The sequence below is a fragment of the Pomacea canaliculata genome, linkage group LG8, assembly GCF_003073045.1.
Source record: "Pomacea canaliculata isolate SZHN2017 linkage group LG8, ASM307304v1, whole genome shotgun sequence".
Taxonomy (NCBI): Eukaryota; Metazoa; Mollusca; class Gastropoda; order Architaenioglossa; family Ampullariidae; genus Pomacea; species Pomacea canaliculata.
Window position 1 is genome coordinate 16213548 of NC_037597.1, and position 27858 is coordinate 16241405.

General features: G+C 39.2%; 1 protein-coding gene across 2 annotated transcripts in view; it reads right to left on the minus strand.

The window, feature by feature from the left end:
* Nucleotides 1–1908: 1908 nt before the first annotated feature.
* Nucleotides 1909–27858, minus strand: part of LOC112570074 (E3 ubiquitin-protein ligase HECTD1-like) — a 28494-nt gene continuing 2544 nt past the window's right edge. Inside the window, exons 2-45 of one of the 2 annotated variants that reach the window (XM_025248287.1) lie at nucleotides 26291–26525; nucleotides 25637–25864; nucleotides 25161–25486; nucleotides 24758–24969; nucleotides 24514–24590; nucleotides 23872–23970; nucleotides 23468–23591; nucleotides 22820–23015; nucleotides 22096–22237; nucleotides 21450–21620; nucleotides 20773–21001; nucleotides 20245–20420; nucleotides 19845–20009; nucleotides 19271–19408; nucleotides 18972–19118; nucleotides 18753–18841; nucleotides 18391–18499; nucleotides 18036–18170; nucleotides 17735–17877; nucleotides 17395–17538; nucleotides 16754–16834; nucleotides 16273–16371; nucleotides 15956–16119; nucleotides 14890–15066; nucleotides 14301–14485; nucleotides 13795–13920; nucleotides 13049–13478; nucleotides 12311–12529; nucleotides 11886–12181; nucleotides 11539–11689; nucleotides 11272–11360; nucleotides 10876–11006; nucleotides 10499–10559; nucleotides 9729–9879; nucleotides 8831–8913; nucleotides 8508–8635; nucleotides 7847–8045; nucleotides 7286–7423; nucleotides 6524–6949; nucleotides 6067–6296; nucleotides 5787–5865; nucleotides 5093–5186; nucleotides 4450–4600; nucleotides 1909–4202 (exon numbers count right to left, since the gene is read on the minus strand). In XM_025248287.1, the coding sequence (XP_025104072.1) occupies nucleotides 3920–4202; nucleotides 4450–4600; nucleotides 5093–5186; nucleotides 5787–5865; nucleotides 6067–6296; nucleotides 6524–6949; nucleotides 7286–7423; nucleotides 7847–8045; nucleotides 8508–8635; nucleotides 8831–8913; nucleotides 9729–9879; nucleotides 10499–10559; nucleotides 10876–11006; nucleotides 11272–11360; nucleotides 11539–11689; nucleotides 11886–12181; nucleotides 12311–12529; nucleotides 13049–13478; nucleotides 13795–13920; nucleotides 14301–14485; nucleotides 14890–15066; nucleotides 15956–16119; nucleotides 16273–16371; nucleotides 16754–16834; nucleotides 17395–17538; nucleotides 17735–17877; nucleotides 18036–18170; nucleotides 18391–18499; nucleotides 18753–18841; nucleotides 18972–19118; nucleotides 19271–19408; nucleotides 19845–20009; nucleotides 20245–20420; nucleotides 20773–21001; nucleotides 21450–21620; nucleotides 22096–22237; nucleotides 22820–23015; nucleotides 23468–23591; nucleotides 23872–23970; nucleotides 24514–24590; nucleotides 24758–24969; nucleotides 25161–25486; nucleotides 25637–25864; nucleotides 26291–26525 (7456 nt within the window). In that variant the 3' untranslated portion in view covers nucleotides 1909–3919. The remainder of the gene's footprint in view (nucleotides 4203–4449; nucleotides 4601–5092; nucleotides 5187–5786; nucleotides 5866–6066; nucleotides 6297–6523; nucleotides 6950–7285; nucleotides 7424–7846; nucleotides 8046–8507; nucleotides 8636–8830; nucleotides 8914–9728; nucleotides 9880–10498; nucleotides 10560–10875; nucleotides 11007–11271; nucleotides 11361–11538; nucleotides 11690–11885; nucleotides 12182–12310; nucleotides 12530–13048; nucleotides 13479–13794; nucleotides 13921–14300; nucleotides 14486–14889; nucleotides 15067–15955; nucleotides 16120–16272; nucleotides 16372–16753; nucleotides 16835–17394; nucleotides 17539–17734; nucleotides 17878–18035; nucleotides 18171–18390; nucleotides 18500–18752; nucleotides 18842–18971; nucleotides 19119–19270; nucleotides 19409–19844; nucleotides 20010–20244; nucleotides 20421–20772; nucleotides 21002–21449; nucleotides 21621–22095; nucleotides 22238–22819; nucleotides 23016–23467; nucleotides 23592–23871; nucleotides 23971–24513; nucleotides 24591–24757; nucleotides 24970–25160; nucleotides 25487–25636; nucleotides 25865–26290; nucleotides 26526–27858) is intronic. The other variant, XM_025248288.1, reaches the window with a different exon arrangement.

The following is a 27858-nucleotide window of genomic DNA, read 5'->3' on the forward strand; positions in this document are numbered from 1 at the left end:
TGGGGTCACGTGTTGTGGGGGCACGTGTTGTGATGATAACCGCCGCCAATTTTCTGTGGCATTGACCCTTACTGCACCTCCACCCACCCAGCAGAGCGCAGACTCACGATTTTTTCTTGGCGGATTAATAATTGGAGCCGCAGTCTAAATGAAGTATTTTAATTAGTCTAGTCAAGTCTTTTATTTCAATTTGAGCAGGAAGATTTTGATGACGATGATGATGATGATAGTGATGATGGTGAAGCTGCTTTAATAGTGGAATGGTAGGTTGGCAACGTGGTGTTCTAAAAACATCATTAGAACGGATCTCTAAGTTGTTCCTCTTAGTCAGGACAACTAAGTGAATTACAAAGATTCCAGAAGTGTGGAAAGAATTCTGGAAGTAGTTTTCTGGCATCTACATTAACATACATGCAAAGTAATCAATCCCTTTCAACCTATAGCAGAACTGAACATGTTTAGTAATATGTAATTTCATTGATGTTAGAATTCATCATGAAATCCAAGTTGCATGCAGAAGAACGCAATTTTGCTTGAGTTCTTGACGGAGGAGTAAACATTGAATAATCTATCTTGATAACAAGGACTAATGTGATTTAAGGTACATTTGTATTGAAGGCACTAACAACATGATATAATAATAATAACGGAAATGTATATAACGCTTTTCCTTGCTTTACAGAAACCTCATTGCGCTATACAAAGACCTAAAATCCAACGAGACAGGTGAAAATTGGTGGATTCAATGCCAAATCACATCAAATTAATTTTTTTATTGTTTTCCGGGTTTGTTTCAATTAATTTTCAAACGGGTGAACGAACACCTACAGAACGAACCCAACATACAAACGTGATGTCTATAGAAGGATGAATGTGACGATGAAGCCAGTATAGTCGGTCACACCTTACTCATCCAGTTACAAAACTGAGGCTACAAACCAGTTTTATTTGTGTGCAGTTACAGTAAATGTTACACTGTGGGCTCAAACTTCTACATGTGAACGTTGAGACTGGCTGGGACAGATTGCAAGGTGATGGTTCACCGAGGCTTCTTCAAGAGTCGAGAAAAGTACGAAAACCTTCGAGGAATGGACATTGCCATGGTAACCTGGTGGGAGCCCAAAGAATTGCACACGACAGCAAAAATGAAAAAAAAAATCTGAAAAATTGCTTCTACTTCCGCGTTTTTGCTCTTGTTTTATTATTATTCATTAATAGTACTATCTGAATTATTTAGGACCTCGAAAGTTTTTGAAAATTTACAGCAAAGCAGCGGAATACTTTCTCACGGTTCACATGCTTAAGGTTAAGGACAATATATTTCGGTTCATGCAGGGACATTTCTGCACGACTGAAGCGAAGAGATCGGCAATAAGCTGCCGGTGGATAATGTTCAGCAATGAACATGAAAAACGAAATTTCTGCTTCGCTTATCTTTCACGCGTTTATCAACTGCCTTGTGATGTTAAACTTTGGTGCAGGGCAATGAGTGTGAATGTGTCGCATGAGATACAAAGTGACAAGAGGCCGAACTTACATATTTTGTTGGCTTCATTTGCAAACGGCGCAACCCTACCATACCAAATGATGCTTTCCCCACATCCTTTCCCCTCATCACCGTCTGAAAATTTTGTATCGCTTTAAATTTCTGCGTTGAGAACAGGTTTTCTCTTCTGTTGAGTGAATAACTATGTTGTCGGCTTCGTCACAAAGACTAGAACCAAACCAATGAAGGACACTCATCACACTCAATGATCGCGGTTCCCTGACAATCACCGTTCTACTTTCGGCTTTCCTGTGACTCCTATCAATAACAGCAATAAACGCAAGCTTAAAATCGAAAGTGGTTTATGTTTATTTGTTGTACTCCGTCATCTGTACCAAAAAGACCAGTGATCTCACGCAAACTGCAGTTTATTTTAATTTTATTAAGTCAAGCGCCATTTTTCGTCCTTATTTGTACATTCAGCTGGAAGGCATGAAAATCTGTACAGCATTTGTTCATTAACAACAGGACCGAAAAATTGAAATTGGTAAATACACAATCTTTTAAGTAATGCAGCGTGCTGATGTGTGTGCGCGCGAGGTTGGTACCCATGCAGAATCCCACCTTATCCGATTCTGATCAGGAACAGTCGTCTAGTGTACAAGAAATTCATAGACTACTTCATGAATGTTGTTCTGAAGCATGTCTATTTTACCCATGGCGTTACCGGCGTCTCCAAATTAATCTTCTAGGCCGAGCAAATTTGTACGGCATTGACAGGGTATCGTTTGTGAGTGAGCAAAAGCATCTACCATCTGCTGCCGCCACCCAAATTGTTTCTCACTCACAAGTTCGTGGTGCCTCGCCACTCCTTTCACGAGCGGCTAGTGGAGATCTTGGACTGGGACACAAGGCAGGGCCGCATTCCCAGTCAGGTGGTAATAAAAATAGGTTGGAAGCACAAAGGCACCTCAGTCACATGGTATGTGGTATAAATATGTGCAACAACTGCAACACTGTACAACTAAAGTATGTTTTACAGATTTTACAGACTAAAATTGGTACAAATGCACCAAAATCATGCATGAGCCAAAGCCTTTGGTACAATTGCATCGCATCTAATCACTACATATGCATTCTGTTCACTCGGCCTAAAATAACCACGAAGACAAGAAAAAAGCAAGTCGTAATATGCAGGCAACAATATTACTCATTTTCTAGTTTAAGTATACCTAAGCCATCATTTAAAAAAGTACAAACGTACCTACATTACACATCACATTCATCTGTCACTGAACAAATGTTCTAACATTTTGTTTTAAACGCAAATGTACCTACGTTTTTATACCAATGTCATTCTCCTTGGCACATATTTACCTCACTATTTAAAGTACAAATGTATCCACATTCACATCCTGTAAATTATTTTAATACAAACAAAAGCACATCATATTCTCCTTTTGAAAAAATAACGGCAAAATTTTAAATACTTTATTACTGTAAGTCCCACAGAGGGTGTTACAAATATCATTATAAAGAGTTGGCATGTTTGCATGCATTACATTTTGGCAACATTCTGTCGCTTGGTCATCCATGACATGCTCCTTACTGATGCTTTTCAGACAAAGGCATTCAGAAGACTTCAAAAAAAAGTTTTCCACACAAAATGTTCAAAGCTTCTATTAGCTTCTATACACATTACTACTTTAACACCAACTTCACTCTTAGCTGGACAGAGGGCATAGGATTTTCTTGGGGTTTTTTTTTTTCAAAATCTTGTGACATAGATTTTGCCTCGCAAAGGTCATGCAATGTTTTGGGATAATTCTACAGTTCTGTCAACTTCTGATCTTGACCTCCCCCAGGTGAACATAATGCATATTTGGTAATGATACTTTTCCCCTTATAAGTCACTCATAAAAAAAGTAACATTCCATTCAGAAAATGATGAGATAAATAGAGGCACAGTTTTGCTGCATTCAGCTAAATTACAACTTGGTCTCACATCTTCACACACATTATGCTCTTTTCTCACCCCACCCCCACCCATTTCCTGGATACAGGCACAAAGTAGCTGCAGCATCACAATTCTTACAACAAAGGAAACAAGGGCACGTGCAGGGGGGGAAAAGCTGCTACGGCTGAATAAACAAATAAAATAAATAAAAGTAAGTCAGGTCCTTTGACTTAATGAAAAAGGCCACCAGGTCACCATTCTGCTGAGATTGCAATGCCTGTGATTTTGATTGCTAATGCACTTCCAGTCAGGGATTAAGTGCACATGCACTTTCAACACACACATTTACAGATGTGCATTTGCACACTCTCTCTTGATAGTGCTGTACTGGCTCCTAGCTGTACACTGACACATCTTGCACACACTTTGGGCACTCTCTCTCTTTTTTTCATTCTGGGCGGATGATTTTTCTGGGACTAGTTAAGGTGAAAGCCTTTTTCATGTGTAGCAGCAAGCAAGCGTTGACGCAGGATTTCTTCTGACGAATACTCTGGAAGCTTCAAGTAGTGCACGCATGTGTTGACCGATGGATAGCTGTAATCATTTCCATCCACTTTACGAACTACGGTGAGACGAGGGTAAAGGTTAGCTAAGCCACCAGGAGGCAGGGAGGAACAGCCTGTCGTGAACTGCAGAAAAGCTTTGCGTTCATCTGCTGTTAGATGACTCAGTACATTCACAAAGCGCAGGAAACCAGGGCTAAAGACAGGAGAAAAACAAAATACACATAAAAATACTGGGGTGACACAATGATAAGTCTAGGGGCATGGATGTTGTAAACCTTGTGTTTAAAGTACCAGCTTTAAAGACAGCTGCAAGATGAGGTTGGCTACATCTGTGTCTAGCTTCTACTATTATGCTGAATCCTTTAGGTGACATAGAATATCTGAATACATTATGTGTCACAACAATAGGATATCTATCCTTTGCACTGAAGTCAACTTGCCTCTCACGTGTGTACCCAAGCTTGGGCTCTGTATAGTTGAGGATGTCTTCTTTCGTCCAGCTGGGGGCCTGGTCACCACAGAGTATGCTGCCAAGCTCCATGGGGCTGAACAGGTGCAATTTCTCCAGAGGGAAGACTCTGTCAAAACCCACTGTGGGAAGCAAGAAAAGGAGAGTTCATTAGAAAATATCACATATGACAGACGGCCACAGGATTTTTAGCTATTGTGCAGCGAAACAATGGAACTCTCTCCCTTGCCATATCTGCCCTCTACCCACTATTGAATCTTTTAAACGTAAACATTACTCCTAACACCGTTTCCCATAATGCTAGTCCTTTTTCACAGCCTTCCTTTTGCAATATCATGTTACTCTCAGCTCTTGTTCTTTTTATTTGATATCTCTTTGTGTTTGAGGTATTTGATTTTATTCTTGAACCATTCTGGACTGAAAGGCTGGATAACTCTAGTCTGCCATATTGCAATCCTGAGATGATAACTAAGCTAAGAATACTCGAGAACGTGAGAATACCCATTTTCTTTGTCTAACACTGTGAGTTGAGAAGGATACTAGAGTTGACGGAAAACCTTTTCCCTCTGTTTTGGAGGGGGGCCAACTGTAACTCCTCTAAATCATTCACTTGCCTTTGAAAGCATCCATCTGACGTCTGATACCAGTATTGAGACAGAAATCCATCACCAGTTCTATGTACTCTTCTATATTCTCCAGTGTAACCATCTGTAGAAAAATCAAGACAACTTTTGTTTAAGGTGTTGATACAAGTTGGTTGAGCAACTTACTCTAAAACATATTAGTGACCTATTTGTTAAAAAAATTACCTATAGATCTGCATGCTGATTCTTGTTTTGTTTATATTATCAAATGCCATTCTGAACCACCACCACAATGGTGTGTCATATAACAGGTGAGGCCAGTGTAAGCTTCATTGTATCAAAACCAAGATATGTGAATGATACACATCACTGACTCCAGGTGACATCTAGAGTAACAGGCACTGCTCAGAGTACTAGGACTTCAGATATCATCTCTGTTAACTCATTTACAAGACAGTGCTAGTTATTCTGGAATGATGAAAATACCCTATCCGGTAAAAAACTAAAAACTAAAAGAACACTCAGTGATAGGTAAGGAGAAAACAAACTTACAAGAAATCAACTGTTTCTGCCTCAATCAATCCAAAAAGTGCAAAGCCAAAATGAATGTGTCCAATGGAATTTTTAAAAAGTTTGTCCTCTGCCATTAACCATGCAAAGAAATATGAAGATTTGCATTCTGTGGCTTGTCATATAACACACTTAAATACCCCTGTAAGCCTACCTCATTTTCGCCATCTGCTTTCAGGTCATAAGCTGTGAAGTTGTAGATGCGAGAAGGAGGGTTGAACTGGAAAGTCAGCCTAAGACAAAAGCCAGTCAATGTGTCCTAGTCAACAACCATTTACAATAGCCAGTGGGGCCACTACAAACATTTTACTTTGCAATTTTTATGTTCTTCATAGAAAGAAAAATTATTGCAAATTATAAGTTCTTATGCTTTTTATAATTAAATCCATGTATAAAGATGTTATGAACTTTTTTCATTTTCAATGTCTTCATACCCCAGGTCTTCCAGTCTCACTGATGTGCTGGGGTCATGAGGGTTGGGCAGGGCCAACTGTTCCAGCTGTATATTTTTCTGGTCCTCCGACAGCGTTTTGTCACGGAGTATGCGCTGTTTACGGGCTGAAAGCTCTTTCAGCTGTTGCAGGAAAGCAGCACGGTGTGGGTTGACTAGCTCAAAGTCTTCTTCTGTCAAAATTCCTGAATACCATGCAGGTTGCTGCCTGGGCTATAACCAACCAAACAAAAAAAAGTGATGATTGCATGTTATCAAACAATGTTTTCAACAGCTGGCACCCATGGAGATTTATCTTCTTAATCTGGTCTGTAGGTGTTTTTTTGTACTAATTTTGTTTGTACTCTTTACACCTTAGGGACCTAAGATCACCAGTAATTTGGTAGTGCATGAAATAATATGGTTGCAAAAATCACAATAATGAATGCACCAGCTCTCACCTGTCGAGAGAGGTCAGAGTCATGCTTCATCTCCTTCTCAATCTCCTGGATGCTAGCGATGAGTTCCATGTTGCTGTTTTCACTCTGCCATGATTCTGTCAGCGTGTCTGTCCCAAGACTGCGTCCCATGTCCACACCCAAGCCAATACCACTACCACTAGTGCTGCCCTCTATGCTGGAAAAGGTGAACTGGCGAGTGAGTCCATATCCCACCTCCCCCATGCAAAGCAGCTTGAGGAAAGGGCGGGAGAGAGGCAAGTCAATGAGCCGGCCATCCTGCAGGCATTTAGCCAAGAGTGTGCCTATAAACTCAAACATGGACTCCACTTTGTCCATCTGGTCCGTCTGGGGATAAGGAGCTGGGAAAAGCCCACCTGCTCGTTGCACATAATAACCTGGAGGCTTATTTCCATGGCCAATGTCCACCTGCAGTGAGGTTCAGGCAACATATTGTTATTTCATACCAATAATAGAATAAATAGCAAGTTTGAAAGCAGATGCAGCTTTTGATGTGAATAAATAAAGTGAAGCTTCATTAAGGTCTCAGTTCAGTTCAAGGCCAACTGTTACCAAAAATCTACAGTACTTTATTTTGTGGGATGTTAAACATTAAGCTAGATAACTTTCTGTTACTTACCACCTCGTTGTTCTTTTTTAAACCAATACATGAAAATAATCAAACTTTAAACTTAAAAAAAGAGACATTGACAGATAATGAAACTAGTGCAAGTATCAAGTATTCTGTGTGATATAATAGCCTGCCTCTCGCTCCAGGGTGTCGTGGTTATCATCATCACAAAGCCACAGCCCTAGGGATTTGCGCTGGAGCTCGGCAGCAACCAAAGCATAGAATTCTAAAGTTGGGCCAAGGCCTGTGCCTTCTTCTCCTTTGAACTCTATCTGCAGATTTAAAAAACAAACACACACTCTTATCAGTCGCTAGCAACAAATTTTTAATTCCTTTCAATCTGTAGATAAGACATTTTGATACAGTGGCTGTAGACTAGTTACAAAGAAAAAAATAAACAAGGTGGTTGCTAGCACAATAAATACGACAGTGATAATCAGGTGTTGGTTTATAACTCGGCTTGGATATACCTCTCTCTGAATGTGATATCTATTTACAGAGCTGACCGTTGGTGGCTTTCTATGGGCATGCGTGTGTGTGTGTGAGAGAGAGAAACAGATCTGAATGTGAATGAATCTGTAATCCTTGAACCTGCCTTTCATGGTGGAATAAACAGAGCCCCCGTCCCCCCCAAAAAAATGCTGCCATGAAAGGCAGAACTATCCTCTAGAAATCCTTTTGTCTGGCCATCTTACTTCGAGCACAGCTTTACGGATTCCATGGTAACGCATGACTTGCACGCCCCAGTCCATAAGCGAGTGACCACGTGGCACCATCACACGCTCATGTTTCAGGCGACCTACACGGAACTCGTGGGTCTCCTCCCGTCGAGGAAGTGGACCACGATTGCGCTCTATGTTGGCATCTCGTTTATTCTGCAGCCACACTATAGACCTGGAAAAAGGTTAATATTTTAGTAGGATTGACTTTTTCAACATCAATACAGCAACAGTGGCAGCAGGAGCATCTGGCATTTAACTGCAAAATGTTATGGATTATACCTTTGATACTTGTCATCATATCTAGAGCTACCCTATCAACTGAAAATGTGGAGTATGCATCTGACCATAAAAAGCAAGTTAAAGCTTCTTCTATTTCTTATTAGGACAACTTAGTCTGGCTTAGCTCTGGGGTTATACCAATGCAGACATATGATCATGCTAACACCACCTGCTAACATATGCACCTACACTAAAACCTGGGTAGGGACACTCTTCATTCAACTAAAATCTCTCCCGTCAGATGTTTTCACCCTTAAGAAAATAAGACAGACAATAAAATCTTGGAAATAAGATTTTAACAGCAAATCTAATAAAAGTCTTTCAAGTAATTAGAATTAGATTAATTATAATTTACCTTGATGTTCCAAAAGCTGTGCAGCTAAAGAACAGTTGCCGGATTTCAAAAGGAAACAGCATAGGGCACCAGCGCGTGAGATGTTCACACCAGTCAGGCAAAGCATTGCTAGACAATACCAGTGGGTCCTGATAACAGCCATATAAACAACTCTTGGTCCTCATGTGCAAGTGTGTCAACACAAATGAACACATACATGATAAAATAGTTAATATTTGATTTTACAAGTAATTACTTAAACTTGACAAAATTTATGCAAGAATCCTGGTTGATTAAGAACAATCTCCAACTTGTGCCTTCGGCAAGTTCTCTACAAAGCTAACCTGTATTTGCTGCACAAGCTTGTTGGTGATCTTTTTGCTGACAAATTCATCTGCTGGAATGTTTAAATGAATTTCACTTGAATCTGAATAACAAGAGGCAAGAAAAACTGTTAAAAACAACAAACGAAAGAGGCGAAATCAAAGAATTTCAAATAATGCCTTCAACAGTTTTATCATAGTGTGCTTCTAAATTTCTTCATTAACTTTGCCAGAAGAGCAGCCATGTTGTTTGGTCAGCTGCTGTGATTTTCCACCTTTCTGATATTCTCCTAATAGTCAGGTTGTAATAAAATTAGTAAAGAAAGTTTCCTTGTTAATTATTTTTCTTTGATAATAGACAACCCAACACGAATACCCTACCAGCCTTCCCCACGACGACATGAGAGAGGGGTGGTGGTGTTGATGAAAATACTGCTGAGCTTTCTTTTGCAGAGCATTTATTGCAGTATACAGTGGATGCACCTGGATTCAATGGACTCTAGCATCCAGGGTAACTCTTTGAGGCCAGGGGGAATAATGTTTGGTTAATGAGCAATTGTTGCCCCTAACCTCCTAAAGGATCATCTGGCAAGTATTGAAGATAATTTACAAGAAAAATCTCCACTTCATCAGGAAAAAAACTAAAAGGTACCAATTTTAAATATATCGAATGAGCTTTACTTTAAAGTTTATCTTTAAGATCTTGATCAGGGCTTCTGCTAAGGCTAAATTCTTTGGAGTCCCAGGGACCCCTTCTTCAGATTTTTAAGGGGTCCCTGTTCTTCGCCCAACTTTGAATGGGACCCCATCGATGAAAATTGAAGGGGTCCTCTGAACTTTTAATGCGTACTGTATGCAATTTTTTGCGTAAGCAGAAGCCCTGCTTGATGTTTACAGTCAAATTCATATTTTATCTCACCATTTCTAAAAGAAGAGGGAGTAGACTGTTCCATGATTGCATATAGGGTTTGCAGGAGCTGCAGCAGGTTCTGTACAGAGCAGAAACTACGGTCACCTGGCCTTCCAGGTTCAGTTTCACCAAGAACTTGACTGGACATGTTCAGCCACTCCTGCAGAAGTAGTGCTGGTCATTACAGTAGCCAATTCACAAGAACTTTATGACATTTTCAGCAAATATTCAACAGATTTCCCATAAATCTGAACAATGATGTAAGTATTAAATATTACTCCCATGTATTAAATTAAGGGTATGTAAACATGAAACTATCACTACAGAAAAACACTGTATAATGCTATGGATATATATTCTAAAAGGAAAGAATCATTAAATACTAATATAAAGAATAACATCCTGTCTGAAACAGGAACATAAAGAAATCGACCTTTTAAGATCAATGTATGAGCAACGTATTTCTATGAATGTGATCTCACAAGAAAATTTGCAAACTGGAGGAAACCTATGACCTTGAAAATCACAAATATTTTCACGTGTCATAGCAACACTTACAAAATTCACCAGCAGTGGAGCAAATCCCTTTTCATTATGGTAACAAATTAATTCTTTCCTAGAAAAAGGGCCATTTATATATTAATAATGCACTAAACAGTGAGTAATTTTTACAGTACAAGCACACAGAGACTAAAGTCACATTTTTGGAGGGGTTTGTTTTGATTAATCTAAATGCTGAAGATTTACCAATAAAATATCAAAGTGTTGTCAAGTATTACCTTCTTGCTCTTCTCCTCTTGGTCTTTACTTTCTGTTGACCTGGCCTCACGATACAAGATGCTGCAATCAAAAACTCCAATAATTACACTCAGACACAGAATGTGGCTAGCAACAATGTTCTGATGTCTTCTTCAAGACCAGGAAGCTGCAGAGTGACATCCAATTTACACATACATTTAAACTGCCACACAAATACCTAAATCCATGAAAAATCAACAGACTGAACTCAAAATATTAGCACTTAATGATGTTTATTGGTTTTAGCTGAATAGATCAGCTTGTCAATACTGGTCAGCCTGCAAGAAAGCTTTTATATAAAAGTGAATGAAAATACCTTTTCTATAGAAAAAAAAAAAAACTACACAAAATATCCCACATGTAGGTAGGTTCCCAGATGCGTCGCAAGCGTTCACTACGCCCAGCAGATGCTCCCATGGCGAGAAGCCGTTGCACATAGCGAAAGATGCAGACATTGCTGCCCTCAAGCACTATTTCCTCCTCCCCCATCTGCACAAGTGGAATAAAGAAAATGCATTTATGTTTTCTGAAAACTGCTAGTTTTAGATTTTAAAAAACCTGCACATTCATCAAGGTTGACAGGGAAGTGAGGGGAAAGATGCTCAGATGACAACTGCAGTGTTTAATCTATCTAGATAAAAACATCAACAATTTGTTCTCCCATGTTTCTATTGACCAAAGAACAAACTTAAGACACATTTTCATCTAGTATTATCAACAGTAAGCAGCAAAGGAGACCAAAACATCCACCCACCCCAGGTAGACATGGTGCTCTCAATGACAACATAAGTTTTGGGGTGCAGGCTGTTTCTCCTCCCTGGGTTGTCACTGGTGGTGCCATTCCTAAAAGATAAGGAAAAGTGTAATGCACTGTAATTTCAAGAGTAACATGTTTTAATACAAAAAGCACTTTCAAGATTACGACCAACAGCAGATAAACAAATAGATCTATGCCTTCAAGGCATGTTTACCTAAAGGTCTTTTATTACACCTAGCCAGCAGCAGAAAAAAATCTTCTTACCCAGTGGAGGTATCTCAAAGTCCTGTATTTGGTTTACATTGGTGCGGCCTGGTCTGGGGTCGAAGGCTGGGATAAGTGCAGAAAACTGGCGTTTCAGCACGAAATCATCATCCCAAGACCTGCGGTCACGGGCATCCAGCTCCTCCTCTTCCTGTCATGGCACAGAAATATTTCTTAGCCATTTTCAGACAAGCAGCAGCCGATATGTGTGGAAAACTTTTACTGATGTCTGCTGAATGCCTTTGTCTAGAAGAATGACAGTGGCAGTGGTAGCTGAAATATTCACAAAATTGGCCATGGAATCTTTCAAATATTTTGATTACACACCAAATATTCTGATAACATACCATCACGTCCTCATAGTCGTCATCGTCTTCATTCTCATCTTCATTCTCATCATCATCCTCGTCAGGTTCAGGAAGGTCTTCTTCATCCTCAAGCTCAGCGAGGAGTGTGGTAGCCCGACACCGGTCCAGGAACTCATTGTCACTCTCGCTGGACGTTGAAGGCAGGCTGCGTGTCAGAGCCTGGCTAAGCAGTGAGGTGACGTTGGCCATGGTCTGGGTGGTGGTCAGGGTGTTGGAAGTTGGTACACTGGAGTTGGTCAAGCTGGGATAGCTCTGAGCTGTACTCAGCAGATTATCTATAACAACATACAAAAGTGATAGTGACTATGTATGTTTACATGTGATGACAATGCTATCAAAGTCTTAAGTTTATTCACCGTTACTAAGAGATGCCATCAAGATTTAAACAGGAAGCAGCTGCTTACTTGGTGAGTTGGAGAGAGCCATGCGCACAAGGCTGCTTGTGTTGGCATTGCGAGGCATGTTGCTGGCATGGCTGCTGGCCAGATTACGACGGGCCACAGCTGCAAATGTGTCCAAGAGGGTGACTGTTTGTTCCATGGAGGTAGTCAAGTTTGGCACACTCACACTCATCAGGTTAGTAGGGGAGCCACGTGTCTGATTATCACCTCCACTCTTTTTATCTGCACGATAGATACATCTAACTACAAAAAAGGTTAAAGAAAAACTAAACAATAAAAAAAAACAACCCTAAATCATTCTCTATTAAAAGTTATGATGGAAGTCACTTAAAATACTCTAATTGCAGCAAAACATAAAGAGGTGCTGAGGATGCAATACAAAGAATGATACTTAAACAGAAGTGCACAATTTGCTTTGCAAAAGTCCTTCATTTTCAGTGTTTTCACAACTAAACCTATTTGCTAAAACACATGCACAGCACACATTTGGCTTAACATACATTCCAGTTTTGTGGAGGCAAAATTCTATTTAAGAATATAATGGTAGAACAATGGCAGAAAGACAGACCTGATATATGAATTAATTCTGATTACGATGATTAGTTTCTTAAAACATTTTATTTTACTGCTGAAGATAAAAATTGTCGAACGACAGGAGGAATATGCATCAAAATCATGAGCCATGCTGATGATAAAGATGCTACTGTAGGTTTAGATTTAGTAAGCAAGAGCCAGACTCACTTTCAGTGGCTTTAGCTGCTCGGTCCCTTGCGTTCTGTCGGTTGTGAATCTGCTCCCTGATGCCCCCTTCGGTGCTGCTCAAGCCCCCCTCTGCCCCCAGCAGTGCCGCTGCACTGAAGAGGCCCAGCTGTGCCCTGCTGCCCAGAGTCATGCTGACATTAGTGGATGTGCTGGCACAAGCAGTGGTGGACAGTGATGTCGATGCACTTGTTCCAGAGTGAGTGGAGGTGATGGCCAGGGTCACTGGTGTGGATGTGGGCAAAGATGGAGGAGTGTTGTCATGCTCACGGTGCACAACTACAACTGGCTCGCTGCTCAATGTGGCGCTACTGGTGGTACGCTCCTCAGCAGGGTTCAGGGTGACAGTAACAATGGGGTCTGGTTCAGTCAAACTCACCATGGCCACACGTTCTGCTACACCCTGAGCCATCTGGAAACACAAGAAAGTACCTTACAATCATATGCACAGGTGAGAATAATTCAGGGTGGTTGATCTTTAAACCAAATTACCTAAGCAACTATCTGCTGATTTTGACTATCTTCTCCTACACAGAAATGAGTTCCTTGTGCGCATACACAAGTGTGTGAGCCATGGAGTGTTGACAATGCTTTTCACTGAATAGGCCACGCTATATAAAGACTGTGCATGCAGTAATTGGAGCCAAGTATAATGGTGTGTGCATGCTCCTGTCTACACTCAGGTACTTTTTATGTGCACTGGAATTCTATGTGGATGTAGGACGTACAGCCCTGACACTGGAGGTGAGGTTCTCTGCTGAGGAGGCTTGCTCTGTGCTGGCCACAGAGTGCGTGTCATTGACATCACTCAGACTGGGTGTAGAACTACTCTTGCGGCTGGTCAAGACACTCACCTGAGATCAAACACAACAAATGCCCATATTCAGAGCTAATCATTTCCCTTGATTTCCCCGTTTTGTTCGCTTAGTTTAGTTAATGCATTTTTGATCCAAACTTAAAACACATTTTCCATTTAATTTTCTCACACTTTTTTTTTACTTCTCTGTAAAAATAACTATTTATATCGGTAGAAGAGATTTTTTTTTCTATTTAGAGCAACTCATAGCTTTTTTCACTTCCTTCTGACAACCATTGGACAAATTAAGTTCTGTGTAGGGCAAGTCCTTAGCATCCAATATTCAGATCATCTGACAGTAAATCTTATGTTAGCAACATCACAAGTGAGATCTGCCATGTACATTTAAGAACACACTGTCAGCTGAGGCAAGCCAACCTTGACTCTGTCGGATGATGAGGCAGCACTCTTATGCTTAGAAACCACAGCAGCGCCCCCTTCTGCTTTGGCTACACGCAGCTTCTCCTGGTCATGGGAAGGAGCCAGTGCCAGATCAAATTTCCCTTCAGCACCCATGCGGTATGAATTGGAACCCCCTGCATCCCATGTCACGTCCACCCAGCCTGTGCAACACAGCAGCTAAATGTTACACAATGACCAGTGTTCGGTTTAAATACCTTTGTAACCAGCAACATATATATTTTCCTTCTTTAATGCACATGGTAATTATGACACATACACTCTTTGCACATGCAAGGGCAGATCTTCCTTTAACAACGTTTTTATAATAATCAAGGGTGATTCTTTCCTTTTATATATCCCAGAGTTAGATACTGCAACTCTTAAGGGGAGGCTACTTCCTGCACTTACCAACAATCTTATTCTCAATAGCTATATCTCTCAGAAAGATGACTCAGGCTATGTGGCCTCAACATTCAGATGATGAGGGCAGCTGTTACTAATGGTGGCTAGATACCTTGCCATCCCATTCCCATCAACTGAAACTCCCCGGTCTCCTAATTCTTACCATTGCGAAGTTCCCCCGTCACAGTCCCTTCACCTGCAGGATTGCCATCCTGATCTCGCCATTTCCAGTCCATTCCACGCACAACTCTTGCTCCAGGCACCATCTGCTTCAAGACCTGTGTACGCAGCACCCGTCGCTGTCTGCGCAATGTGGCCTCTGCTTCACGTGCTGCTTTCCCTGCAAACACTTTCATGGCATCAGCTTCATGCAAGCGAATAACTGCAGTTTAAATCCTTTTCTTCAACACTTTCCAGAAAGCACGACCAGAGGAGTTTTGATACTTAAGGGAAAAAGGATATTTACTCAAGGCTCAAAAGCATCATTGTTATTTATATGAAGTGAACTGGGTTGATCCCTGGTGGCCAACGCTAAAGCCACATAGCCTGGACAGTGAAGTCTTAATCATAGGCAGCTGCTTTCTGTTCTAAATGCCTTGGACATAATGAATCTATATCTTGATTTTTGACCAAAGAAAACAGCTCCCACCAGAAGGTAGTTACATAGAGGCATCAGGTGACCAGCAACCAAAAGATAAAAGCATGTAGTATACATTTCTAACCAAAATAAAAATATAAATATGGCTGCATTGGTAAAGCGGTTAAATGTCAATGTTTCTCAACTTTACATTTTCTTGTAAGAACAGTGGAAGTAAACATTAAATACCTGCAATGCCTGACATACATGAACATAAACAATAATCATGTTTAGACAATTAATAACATCTCAAAAACTGTTCTATAAATTTGCTAAAGCACATGTGAAATGCATGTAAGCGATGATCTGTCATGGCTATCTTGATAGCAATATTTCTTACTGCACCACAGAATAACCCTTTTAGTCAACATCATATTGACACTATAATACATTGTTAAAGTACAGTGAAAGGTATTGTCTGCCCTCCAGGTCTGATGACATCAAATTCAACAACCATATACTGGATACTCAAGGGAACACAGTGGTTATCAGAGAAGCTCTATTTTTAATGTGACCTCTGTTTTCATGTTCTAATTGCAATTGCAATCAAACATTCAATGTTACTTTTAAAATACATGGCAAAGACTCTTACCTATGTCGTCGCATACACCTGTCACAGTGCCATAGATTTCAAACCCTGAGAGAGACAGATAGTGTGTTTGGCCACTAGCATTCTTTCCCATCTGCTGCAGGCGTATATGGCGCCAACCCTGCGTTTCATCTGCATCTGTTTCTATGGGCCAAGTCATAGTGGAACTGCACAATAGATTAAAGGAAAAGAAAGTTTTCAACAGCATGTCACATTCCACCTTGATATAGCAATCGTAGCAAAGCAAGAAATCACATGCAAAGAAAATGTGCATGATATTTGTCTGGAAGCTTTGCTTAAGTACATGGAAGTCAACTGACCCTGGTTCGTTGAGAGAGCAGTCATTCTCATGGTTGTAGAGTGTTGTCCATGTCATCCCATCTTTTGAGACTTGGAATTGCCAGTTTCTCAGAGCAGATCTGCAAAAAGGGCACACAGTCAGTAATTAGCAAAAAGTATTTAAAAGGACTGGGACAGCCTCATAAAGAAGCTTAACAGTGTGCTTGCTGCCAACGTTCTAAAGAATTATGAAACCACACTATAAGAAGACATCAAATAAATGATAATTTAATTATAATTAAAGTTTCTTCACCAGGAATTAAGTTCATGACCATGTTAATGTATGCCAACATGTTGATGCTTACACTCCCTGTGTGGTTGTATGGGAAATGGTCTAACCCCCCTCTCTTCCCCAATTTTTAATTTTGGGTCTGAAAACCCCTCATTTTAGGGGTAAGCAATACTAGACCGGACATATAGTGTAATATTCAGGCAGACAGAAATAAGTCCAGCTGCACTCACTTGCCATAACCCCTGGCATGCCTCAAAGTGTAGCAGGTAGGGATCAGCCAAACCCCCAGATCGATGGCAAACCAGGCTTTCCTGGGAAAAAATTCCAATCCATCTTATTACAAACGTATAGTATGATCAAGCTCTGTAGCACAACAAATAACTGATATAGAATAGCGGCATAGTAACATAATCACAATGTCTCTGTGATCTGTATGTCTGAGACTAAGAAACTGGTATACATTTGCCTGAGTGGTGTTCATGTGACTGAACTGGACTATGTCTTTCTGAATGTGATTGGATACAATACCCATGAACAAAATCATTGTACTGATTTTACTGAAATGAAGACATGTACCTGAGCAAACTTTAATGTAGATTTCTGAATTTTAAAAACAATACTTAACGTATTTTTAATCCCGAATTACAGACACATTATAATAGTGAAAATGAATTTAAATAACATGACACAGGGCAAAACTGTTGCTGAACTATACCTATAGTTCAACTTACAATTTTCTAAGGAGTTATAGAATTTATAAAGATGTACTGAAAATAAACAAGATATAAATTTTTCATGGTTGTTTCAATAAACAGTTTTTCAAAAGTGCATACCAATAGCCAATCTAAATAGTGTGCAGAACAGGTCTTACTTATCATCATTGGTGTGGCAGTTAAGAGCTGCTGACTCACGGCTAAGGATGTCCTCCAGTTTTCCATAAGGCAAACTACGACCTTCTGATGAGGTCACAACCACCAAGCCATACTGTGCTGGATTTACCCACTCTGAAACTAGTCTGAAATAAAAATGAAAATAATTTAAAGCTTTAATGGATCTAAAACAAATACAATAATTAAAAAAACGTGTGGTTTATATAGCGCATAATCATGCTCATACCTACCCACCCTGCAACACACACACACATATATATGCACACACATACACAATGTCACAAGAAATAGTTAAGAAAATATGAATCACAAAGTTCTTACTTTCCATTTGTTCCAACCCAGTACAAAAGACCATTTTCATCAAAATCTGTCTGGTGTGTAAAACCCAAAGGCGTGTCAGATTCTTTCAAAATTTTGACAAAGTTGAAAGTCTGCCGTTCAAAATCATACCACTGTTTTGCGACCTGAAAAGACATTTCGAAGGCATAGTTTTAAATCTTTTTTACTCGACTTGTCCATAAAATACAATTTCTTTTAAAACAATTATAACATTTTTTATTCATAAAATGCATCAAACAACCAATTAGCAATAAAAAGAAACTATACTCCAGAAATCTGTTACCATTTTCTGAAGGTATTTTTCCAGATCTGCAATGGTAGTTAGTGGCTCCATCTTCAAACACTTCCCTGTCCTGTCTATCAGAGTTGTCTCACCTGGAGCCCTCTCAAGTCTGAAACGCAAGCGCCTTGTCAAAATCTGGAAAACAAAGGAAAGCATAGTGTAAATGCCACAAATGTAATATATGTAATAAATGCTTTTTTCACAAGACATCTTCAAATTTAAAGCATCTTCCAGCCACTACAAAAAGCATTATATTCATATGTCCTTACTGAAACAGGTAGTCAATATACACCTAGTCAATATATGTATCTCTCTTACACACACATGCCTTATCCAGATATTCACATATGTATACCTGAAGTCCATAACCAGAGCCTGGTAAATCGTAGGTATAGACTGGTAGTTTTTCTGTGGCTTCAAGAGCTGATATGAGTTTACGAGTCAGCTCCACAGCTGGAGCTCCACTGCAAAATGACAAAAGGTATGCAGCAACATGTTATCTGCCTGAGCAACTGAGCAAGGGGCACTAAGTAGACACATGGCAAGAAAGAAAAAGGATGAGAAAAAAAAAAAATTAAGAAAGGATGAGAAGATGAGAAAAGAGAAAAAAATGACATAAGACTTTCAAGAAAACTAGCTTCTTTTTCTATGGTCTTCTCTTCTCTTCATATGCATATATATTCCTCTCACTATAAAGATGATTAAGATGGTGCTTACCTGTCCTTTTCACGGAAGACACTCTTGAAGATGTTTATCCTGTTCTTTGTTCTCTTTTTGCTTTCCTTGTATGAAAGCTCTTCACAATTCTGGAAAAGGGCAGTTTTGCTGAAATTCCTTTCTTTAAAAATTTTTTAAGCTCAAGATCTTTATGGTTTTTTTTAACTGAATGATTTCTCATTCATATACAATTAGTTTAATATTTAATATTTAACTCACGTTGCTGAGTATGTCAAGAAGAGTCTTCACAAGACCACTGTTGGCTAGTTCATATGAAGAGATGGTGTGTTCATCTTTAAGCAAGCCAACAAGTTCTTCCAAAGCACTATGCATTTCTTGAGCCCAGGTTACTTCCCCATCTGGAGACTGTCAAACAATCACAATAAAGCTTCTTAGCAGTGATATTTGAGTGAAATCAAAATACTAGCAGCTTTTATTAAACTAGAAACAGTCACATGCTCTTAAAAATTTCCCTTCTCCCAATAAAACCATAAAATAACTTATGAGAAATAAAATACCTTCAACTGGCTGATCTGCCGTGCTAGAGCAGAGTCCAACTGCTGTACAATACCGCTCAGCTTAGCTACAACTCCTCGTGGGGTTGCTTCTGCTAGTCGAAAGTATCCATCATACAACTCATGGGCTAGATGCTTTACCTGCACAAAAATGTTATCTTTTTTGCCCAGGAATCTTTTTATGATACAAGAGAGAGAGCAAAAATCCCCACAAATCACCAAGAAATGCCTTCACCCAAAGCTTACTGCAATAGGTAAGGACCATTTCCATAAAAAAAATGTATGCGCCATGAAGAAGTTTAAATGAATGAAGACATTTGAATGCTTGTTACAGGTAGTTACGCAGGTATATGCAACATGTGAATGTGCATGTAAGTGTATACTTAGCAACTAATTCTCTTTTAAATGTAGTTCAAATCCCACAAGCAGAATGCAGTGAAGAGAAATTATACCTATGAGTAATGTATTTTTGCACATCAGGACATGAGTCATGGTGTTGATGCTACCTCTTTATGTACCTTTATTGCAGCCCTATGCTCCTCAAGGAGTAACAAGGAATAAACTAAACTTCATGTACCTTAATACGAGCAGCATCAGATTTGGAGCGCAGTTTTCGGCTTTTCTTTCCACCCCAGCCCACTGCAAATTCTGGGCCTAATGAGGTCTCAGCCGTGAAAGAATGCTTGGTACCTCTGTTTGACTCAAAGATGAATCCCATTAGGTCTTCTCGCAGAATGGTTGCCTGTCAAAATAAAGTTTATTACTAAATTGCACGTGAGAATCACAAAACAAGCTGCTTAAATTCTCTGTGAAGTTTATTTTTTTATTTAAGCTGATGGCTCCTGGGAAAAAAATTATATTAAAAGTGCAAATTAAAACCAAGATAATCACCAAGCACAAAACACTGATGCCAATGCCTTTTCAACAAAATAGTTATGATCAAAGTATCTACAGCAAACATATAAAAATTAACACACTTGCTGTCCATCTGAGTTATGTATCTGCAGCTCGCCTGCACGCTTGCACGACAATGACCAGTTTCCGACCACAAGGCGTGTATATGATGGATTTGTCAGAATAGGCTGACTGGCAGTTCCGACTTTGATCTGGCTTCGTGCTCTTTGAAGCTTCTCAAGAAACTCACCACGATTTTCTGCAAATTGCACTGCTTCATTGAAGAATGTGAGAAGTGATTTACAATGATATTATTATTTTTAATAAATGAATGATAGATAATTTAACATATTAAAAATATTTTACAAAATTTTAACCACCACATGACATTTTATAGCCTTCATAACGCTAGCAATTTTATCTTTCTTATATTTTAGTAAACAATCTTATTTTGAAGGAAACACACACTGCTCAGCATTCAAATGCTGGAGGGTAATAGTCAATCATCCTTAATGAATTTAAATGACAATGTTCTCATACATATTACACATTCAAGTACTACCTGACTTATATGACAATCCTGTCTTAACTATCACACTTTCAAGTATTACCTGAGCTATCAGAACCTCCTTCAGGGCTGCCACTGGAGTACATGGTTGCCAGCTTTCCATCCAGGATAAAACGGAACCACCCATTGCTACCGTTGGACAGTTCTAGGGCAGCAGCATCACTCCAAAGGTACAGGCAATCGCGACCCCGAACTAGGCACCAGTCTCGCCAGTGGTAGGGCTTGCCTTGGGAAATTTCTGTGGCATCTTCTAACACAGTCTCCTCCTCCTCCTGAAAAGGAAGAGCAGTAAAATTTTCATCACAGAATGAATTAAAAAAGTAAAATGTGACTAAAAGAAGAGCTTGCAGCATGAGCCCCCGAGATAATTTGAGAAAGTGAGAAATCAAGAGAAGATAAGATGCAGTTTTTGGCCCCCACTCCACCTTACTGCATTGTTAATTTTTAAATTGGAAGTGGGGGGCGGGCGGGGATGAAGATGGGGTTGTCATACAGCTTCTGGTCCCTGACTTTATGCCATCTGTTCAAACGAGGCAGAGGAAGAAACATGTAAAGACAGAATTGTAATACAGCTTTCGGCCCTTAATGTCAAGCCATCTTTGAATTTTTAAATGAGGGAGGAAGTGAAGATATGGTTATCAGCTTTTGCCCCCTTATTTTCAGGCATCTGCTAATTTTCAAATTGGAGGAAGGGAGGAGTGAAGGGGGAGGATGGGTTACCTTTTCCTCCTTTGCCTTAGCTCCCTCTTCTTCCTGTGCCATGGGGCCTGCAAGTGCTGCTACACGAGCAAAGAGACCTAGTCGAGCAAAGTGCTCAAGAAAAATGCTGCGAGCCTTTTCCATGAGATCTTGCATCACGTTGAGTACAGTAAGATGACCATCATCATCCTCCTGAATACAAAAGAAAGGAACGAATGTCTACATCAAGTCTCAGTTAACAACAGTTGACAGTTCCTGAATACAAGAAAAGACTGAATTTATCAGAGATAACTTTAGGATTTTAAAAGGAAAAATGAAAAAAAAAAAAGAGGACTTCAAATGAAACAATAGGTCCCTTGAAACAAACACATTTTCAGTACATTTTCTGATAAATATTTGATATACAACAGAACAAAATACTTCATTAATCACAAGAAAATGAAGATTAATTACATAGCCACTACACCACTACAAATATGTCTGAACTATTTAACTCGTATGCATAGCTGCTCATTGTTCCAAACTCTTCCTTTTCAATAACAAATGAAAAAAAAAACAACCCTTAATACTTTGCTAAAAACATCTCATTATTGTGAATACAAGTGCAATTGAGGAATTAATAAGCAACAAATGTCTTCTTGGCAAATCTGCAAGCATGGTCACTGACCTCTGCATCCAGCACAAGACTTAGGACCTCAGTGAGGGAGGAAGCAAAGTATGGATGTGAGAACTCTGGGCCACACATCTCTGTCAGCAAAGATGCATCCATGTAATGGACCATCTTGCGCACCAGTGACAGGCTTGCTTTTCTGCAACATTGTGTCAGCAGAAACTAAGTCTGACAGAAACTGTCACAGACAAGCACAAGATAATCACCAGCATGTTGCAACATCTTCCACACATAAATATAAACACTATGAAAAAGCCTTGATATAAAAGCTGACAAACCACTTTTCTCTGATCAATGCTAGTAGAAAGGCAATAATGTGGATGACAGAATGATCTTTTTGGTGAGTGTCAAATGACTTACTCTATGGATAAGCATGGCTCTGCAAGCCTTAAGGAGACAATCTCAAGCCACTTGATGTATCTCCATGTAACAAAAGTTCAAATGTACTTCTCTGTTACCTTGTGTGTAACGTTCATCTTGCAGGGTTACAGAACAAGTACATGCAATCTATGCTTCCAAATGGCTACTCATGGACTTATTACAAATGGACTTATTTCCTTCTGACTAGTTTCTCACTGTACTGCCTAATAATTTTTGCAAACAACTTTATGAAAAACTGGTGTTATAAATCCTTACAAAAAAAATTCAACAGTGATGTGTATGTACAAGCAGAATGATCTGCACTGTCATGTGCAGGAAAACATAAAATCCTGAAACATACCTGACAGATGCCAGCATAGAGGAATGAAAGACGTCTGTGAAAATTGGCAGTAACTGGCGTACATAGATAGGAGCCATTTCAGGATCCCCTTTTGGTTCACTTGTTTCTGATTTTTCTGCTTCGTTGTTTTCCTCCTTCTTCTCCTTGTCTGTCTCTGCTTGGGTAGCCTCACGGTTAACGGGAACCATCCACTCTCCTTTATAATAAATTAATTAAGGTCATCATTGACTTCCCACAGTTGTTCATATGCCAGCTTAATGAAACTAGCCTAAAAATATTAGATTAAGCTTTTATTTCAGACTATTTCAGAATCTATTAGTATCAAATAATTTATTTTTAACTTGTGTTAAGGTTTTGAAATGACTCAAATGTTGTGCTGAGTTTTCACACACAAAAAAAGAAAGAGAAAGCCCCCAGTTCTTAGTCAGTGGCAGGTACCATGATTTGGTCACAAGAAATGGTGTACCCAGTATTACTCCTTTCCTACATTTCTTTCACATCACTAGCCAAACTTGCCCTTTGAGCACTTTAATCTTCCATGTAATTCATCCATTGTCAGTTTGTGAAGTAAATTTACAATAAAGATAAAAGGAAAGGTCTTAGTAAGACATAAAAATGATTTTTACATCAATAGTACAGTAATAGTACCTGGAGACTGTAGGATAGCAATAACCTCTCGGTGTCCCTCATCCCCTCTTTCTCGTGCTTTATCCAGTGGAGTTTTGCCATCTTCATCTCGGAGATCAGGGTTGGCACCATAGGAAAGCAGCGTCTGTAAAAGTGTGGTACATTTCTGTCAATTCTCCGACTCATAAAAATACTGTTTTGTTGCTTTTTTTTTTAATGACAGCAAGTTTACACTTCATAAAATAGCTTGTCATATTTTAGCATTGCAACAGGAATATGGTGATGATTTTATTCTCTAACAAGTAAACCAAGCAAGTGATGAAATTAGCACTACATGTTTGCATCTTTTGTAGGAAGTCACTGACAAACTCAAATGACAAATAGAATTTTCAGACATAATACTTATTATAGCAATGCCATATTACCTTCACTATCTGTGGTCGCCCAAAGCAGGCAGCATAGTGAAGAGAAGAAGAGCGTAAACCACGATTTACATCTGCCCCACGTTCACACAGGAATTCAACCTGCACATTTAAGAATGCTATAATAAATGTGTCCCATTTTTAGATTCCCAGTTTAATAACATCAGCAGAAAATTTAAGCCACTGGCTTCTAAAAATTAAATCAAAGCTACGTTCTCTTTTTAATAATTTATAATTTCTACAACTTATAGTTCCTTGTGCAAGTTGAAGCCTTTCACACTGATTCATATTTTTTTCTGCAGCTTTACTATTTATAGGACATGTCTTCAGCTGAACACAAATGTTTTCTAAGAAACTACTTGTCTTCTTCAGTAATGTAAACCTTTTAGCCCTAAAGCTCATGTCAACTGTTATAAATCCTATGCTCAACATGCTTGAACAAATTTCCATAACCCTCTTATGCCGGAGATTAAAATTTTTAAATTTTTGCATAAAATTCGTGCATGTGACCTTCACGGAAGAAGAATGTGAAAAGAGGAAAAAGTTGTTTTGCTCCAATAATGAAACGTGAGGCATAAATGGCTTAAGTTCATGCAAATATGAGACTAATGCACAAAGATACTGGCATGCACAATTCTGACTCACCATTTCTTGAGTTCCAAAAGCAGATGCCCAGTTGAGAAGTGTCTGTCCAACATCATCCATAAAGTTGACTTCAAAACCTTCAGGTACCAGAAATGATATCAGTAACACAAGTATGGCAAATCAAATAGTTTCAGCATAAATAGCAAAGCCCTTTCTAGTTCACTGTAACTGCCTGAAAAATTCTGTTATTTAATTTATCCATCAACTGATGTATAAATCTCTCTCCGTGTACACTAAGCCTCACCATTATCAATTGCATCAATCAGAGCATCAGTATCTTTACTGCGGATACAGTCAATCAACTGTCTGTGAGAGCGATCCCCAGTGCTGTCTGTTCGTCGCAAACCAGGAAGGCGACTAGTGATAGCAGAGCTGCCAGACTTAGGAAGAGCTTTGCGGCCTTCAAAAAGAAGTACCAGCAAAAGATCCACCAATCGCATGGTATCAAGGCAGCATCTGGGGAACAGAAAGTTCAGAATAACTGAATAGCCTATGTGATCACACAACTAACTTGAACAGCAGATGAGACATATAATAACTTTTTTAAACTAACTCTGTCAAACAAAAAATGTAATGGTAGACTAAAAATTTCTTTTTATTTTATCAAGCTACAGCCAGACTATTCTTGTAAGACCTAGACATCATACCTCTCATCACCACGCAGACCACTCTCAACAGCATCTGGAAGCTGTGAACGCAATAGGTCATGGGTAACAGTAGGAGAACCACGACACAGCGTTGACAGCAAGGAAATTACAGTTGAAATGCTTGTGCTTCCTTTGGATTCAGATGTGATTCCAGGCTTGCTTGGCGTCCCTGAGAGAGATGTGCTGGGGCCAACATCCCCTACCTTATGAAGGCGAGATAACAACTCCTGGATAAGTCCATGCTTGGCTAGAGGGGCAGGGTCCACTGAACGGCGAGTAAATCGATCAGCCAATGAAGCAAAGCATCTCAAAGCTCCATCTGCCACCTGAAAAATACACAAAAAGCACCTTGCAAGGATTTACTGGTTGTGGTAGAAATTGTGATTGCAAGTTATTGTGGCTTTCTTTGTGTATGTGATAATCATTATCAAACATTTTTAATAAAAAATAAATAAAGGATGCACAAAGTAACTTACAAACTGATCATCATGCTGAAGGAGAGTGGACAGTGACTCCACACAATTCTCCAGTGATGAATCTTGTGGTTCCATCTTCCCACAAAGTCTGGACACTACACTCATAGCTGAGTGTAGAGTATCTTTATGGACCTGTGAACCGTGCTCTCGTATAAATGTCAACACACAGTTCAGTCCTCCAGCATCAAACACGGCACCAGACTCTCTAGTACAGATCAGCTCCAGCACCTGTAACATTGTACAACAGGTCCACCTTAACTTGGCTCCTAATGAGACAATAATCTAGTGGTTCACAACTCAAAGACATGAAAACTACATTTCTATTAATATTTCATAGTCTGATTTGCTGTAATGTCAATCTTTATTCCTCAAAAGGTGAGATTAAAAAAAAAAATTAGTGATTTATTTCTTGATCTTGTTCATCGCATTGAGTTGGCCTTTGGCTGAGATATTGCACTATATAAATTCTCACTTGTTGTTGTTATTTATTTTCTAACAACAGAAAAAAGAATTAGCAAACTTAAACAATACTAGGATATGTGAAAGATTTTTATGAATAAAATAGAACAAATTCTATCAACTGTAAAAGAATGATTTTGATAATGTGCTACTTTATATACAGAGATAGGCACACAAACAGAGAGGCAGAATTACCTTGATGCACTGCTCTGCAAGATCCTTGCTTGTTCGAGATGACATCTCAGCCACAACCAGGCGATTGCACAAGGCCTTCACTGCCCCCTCCACTGCTACAATACGTCGGGTGCATTCCGCAGAAACATCCAGGTAGTACGTAATGGCACGAGCTGTGACTTCCAACACATTGTCTGGTGCACATTCATCCAAGAAGATGCGGCAAAGAGCAGGTAAGAATGTGCGCGGTGGGCAGCTAGGCAAATAAAGTGACAGAAGTTAATAGATTCTTGTGACTGACTGTGTAGTCTCTGTGACTGTCTCCTGAAAACCAGTGGCATATAAAACTTCCCAAATCAACAGAAGTGTAGTCAGTTAAAAGATGGAATGAAAATGTGAATGGGATTAACTTTAAAAAAAGCGTAATATTGTAAAGCAATGCAATCACCACGATCTCTTCTCATCACAATCACCATCATCTCTTCTTTTGACAAACATGTTTCAAATTTCTCTCATGATCTTTATAAGATCAGTTCCATTTGACATTCTCTCTCTCAATCTAAACTACCAAGATTTTTATTTGTGCTTTGATTCTAAATTAGTTCACCAATTAGTCTCAAATTAGTCCACAAAGACAGCTGTAACTCTCTTCTTGAAGTCTTTCCACAGCACGTACTTTGCAAGCTTAAAAAATGTGAATTGTTTTACATGTGTTTTACATTTGTGTCCTTGAGTGACTTTCAGCATGAGTTTATTTGCTTTTATTTTTCCTCAGAAAAAGTAAAATATAGGCATATGCTGGCATGTGCAAGTACACATACATTTACATTTAAAGGCAGGAAACTAAGTATGCTTTTCTCTAAGAATTCATGAAGATTTCAATCTGATGAGTAAATGTTGTGGTAGTGTGTATGTATGTGTGTGAGATGGAACCTGATAAAGAAACAGAGATAGAAGAGAAAGCATGTGTACGCATGCAAGAATGTTATGATAAACAATGGCCACTAAGGAAATGTATACAAAAACAAGCTAAAAATATATGCAGCCAAAAGTAATGCAAGGGCTATGAGACCCTGTGAAGGAAGTTAAACAGAAGATCCAGGAAGGAGGAAGAAAGAAGTGCATATGTTTAAGCACAGGATTTGGTTGTTACCAGACGTTAATTACAAGGATCAAGTTAGCATGGTTTAGCACTTTACCGTTTTTCACTGCTGCAAACTAGCATGCTGTATAAAAGCTCTACCACTCTATTCTTAATGATAGTATTCTGCATATATATATACACCTATTTCCAGCAACTTCCTGCAAGGAAGTGTTGGTGGTGCTAGAGAAATATATTTCGTCTCATCATTGTTATATATTGTAAGACAGCAGGTTCAAAATCATTTAGCTTTGCAGCTGTAAAGTCAGTGAAATGGCACAATAACGATTGACTTATATGGAAATGAATTGGGCTGTAATCATTACGTAAAAGTGGCAATCTTCAAAAGTTTTAAAAATTTAGGATTACATTTCATAAAAATGAAAATACATATTTGTATTTTAGTGTGCTGTATTCTCAGCAGCTACTAACTTCACTGCATGCCTTC